This window comes from Plasmopara halstedii, assembly GCF_900000015.1.
Source record: "Plasmopara halstedii genome assembly, contig: Scaffold_289, whole genome shotgun sequence".
NCBI lineage: Eukaryota > Oomycota > Peronosporomycetes > Peronosporales > Peronosporaceae > Plasmopara > Plasmopara halstedii.
In genome coordinates, this window is record NW_020187210.1 from 765,586 (window position 1) to 766,929 (window position 1,344).

The following is a 1,344-nucleotide window of genomic DNA, read 5'->3' on the forward strand; positions in this document are numbered from 1 at the left end:
TATCATTCGCCAGCAATCATTCCATCCCGTCGACTTGTATTCTAGCCGAGTTATCACACGCTTGATCAGCTCGCGCAGAAAGTGGAACTTAAGGTCGACGTGCTTCGTACGTGAGTAATACTTTGGCCTGCACAATACGTCCTTGGTTGACTTGAAGAATCAGTCTGGCGTCCTGGTCCTCGAAAAACATGTTCGTAAGAAGCACACACAGCCGAATCGCCTCGTGTGTCAACCTGTATAGACTCGCAAACTCGGTCTCTATACTACTGTCAGCTACCTCTTGCGCTTCCACGAGATTGCGTTTCCATTCAGAAAAAAACGCAGCCAGCTATTGAACATTCGTATCCAAGTCACCATCTCAGTTTGCATGCGCATGACTTGTGAGTACCTCTCACTCGCGTCATTGAACAATGCCCTGGTTTTGATTTGTCCTCAGATACTTGGGAATGTGCTTCGCCACCACCCAGGGATTTTTTTGTAGCGCTGACACATCACCCACTGGATGCGCACAATCCGGTTGTATGCTTGTTGCCACAAACATCAGTTTAACAATCAGCATTCGATACGGGTACATTGCCACTAACGCTGCCTCTTTCGATGGCTTCACTAGTTTTAACTTACTGTCAGGCGGAAAGTGCACGTCTTTGAATATGTCTACTTTAAACTTCTTGTCAACATCAGTATCTGTAAGCCGCTTGACATAGCCTGCTGGTTCTTCTTTATAAATTTGTCATCACTGTCGCGATGAGTCTCGATATCAAAACAATACTTCAGCTCACCGAGCTCCTTGATACAGTGCGCTTGATCGATTTGAAATTTGTCTTTGTCATGCTGAATAGCATGCTGTCGTTAACACAAATGAAAAAGATGCTGTACCCAGTGGTTGGCTGGCAGACGTAGACGCAAGGGTTTGCATCTGTGCGCTTGAATCTCCGCAATGCTAATTCCGTTTGTTGTATCATCGACGTGCTGTTTGCTTCGTGTTGTAGAGTGCTTGCTGCAGTAAGCACTTCATCTCCCAGTTGACTTGATTTTTTGTAAGCCGTCATGATGATTTATATAGTTATCTTCTTTTACATCACCATACAGAAATGACGTATTGGCGTCTCATCGCCATTCTTCATTTTCCTTCTCTTGCAATTTCTAGCGTAGCATTTATCGACCCCTTCCGCGCGACTGAAGCAAACGTACCCGTATAGTCGATACCGCGACGCAGCGTATATGCCTCGAAGCGTGTTTTGAACTCCCGAATGTACCCGGTTGGATCGCGCTTGATGAATAGCGCTCATCCGCGCCCAATAACTTTATTAGTCTCTGGTATTTTCACGACTTCCACGTCTTGTG

At 45.8% G+C, this 1,344-nt stretch overlaps 1 protein-coding gene across 1 annotated transcript; it reads right to left on the minus strand.

The window, feature by feature from the left end:
• Positions 1–2: 2 nt before the first annotated feature.
• Positions 3–404, minus strand: PHALS_05441 (uncharacterized protein; the record flags this gene model as incomplete). Its single annotated transcript, XM_024723012.1, has 3 exons — positions 3–41; positions 122–328; positions 396–404. 3 exons carry the CDS (start codon positions 402–404, stop codon positions 3–5), a joined length of 255 nt encoding a protein of 84 aa, XP_024574032.1.
• Between the last annotated feature and the right edge of the window lie 940 nt (positions 405–1,344).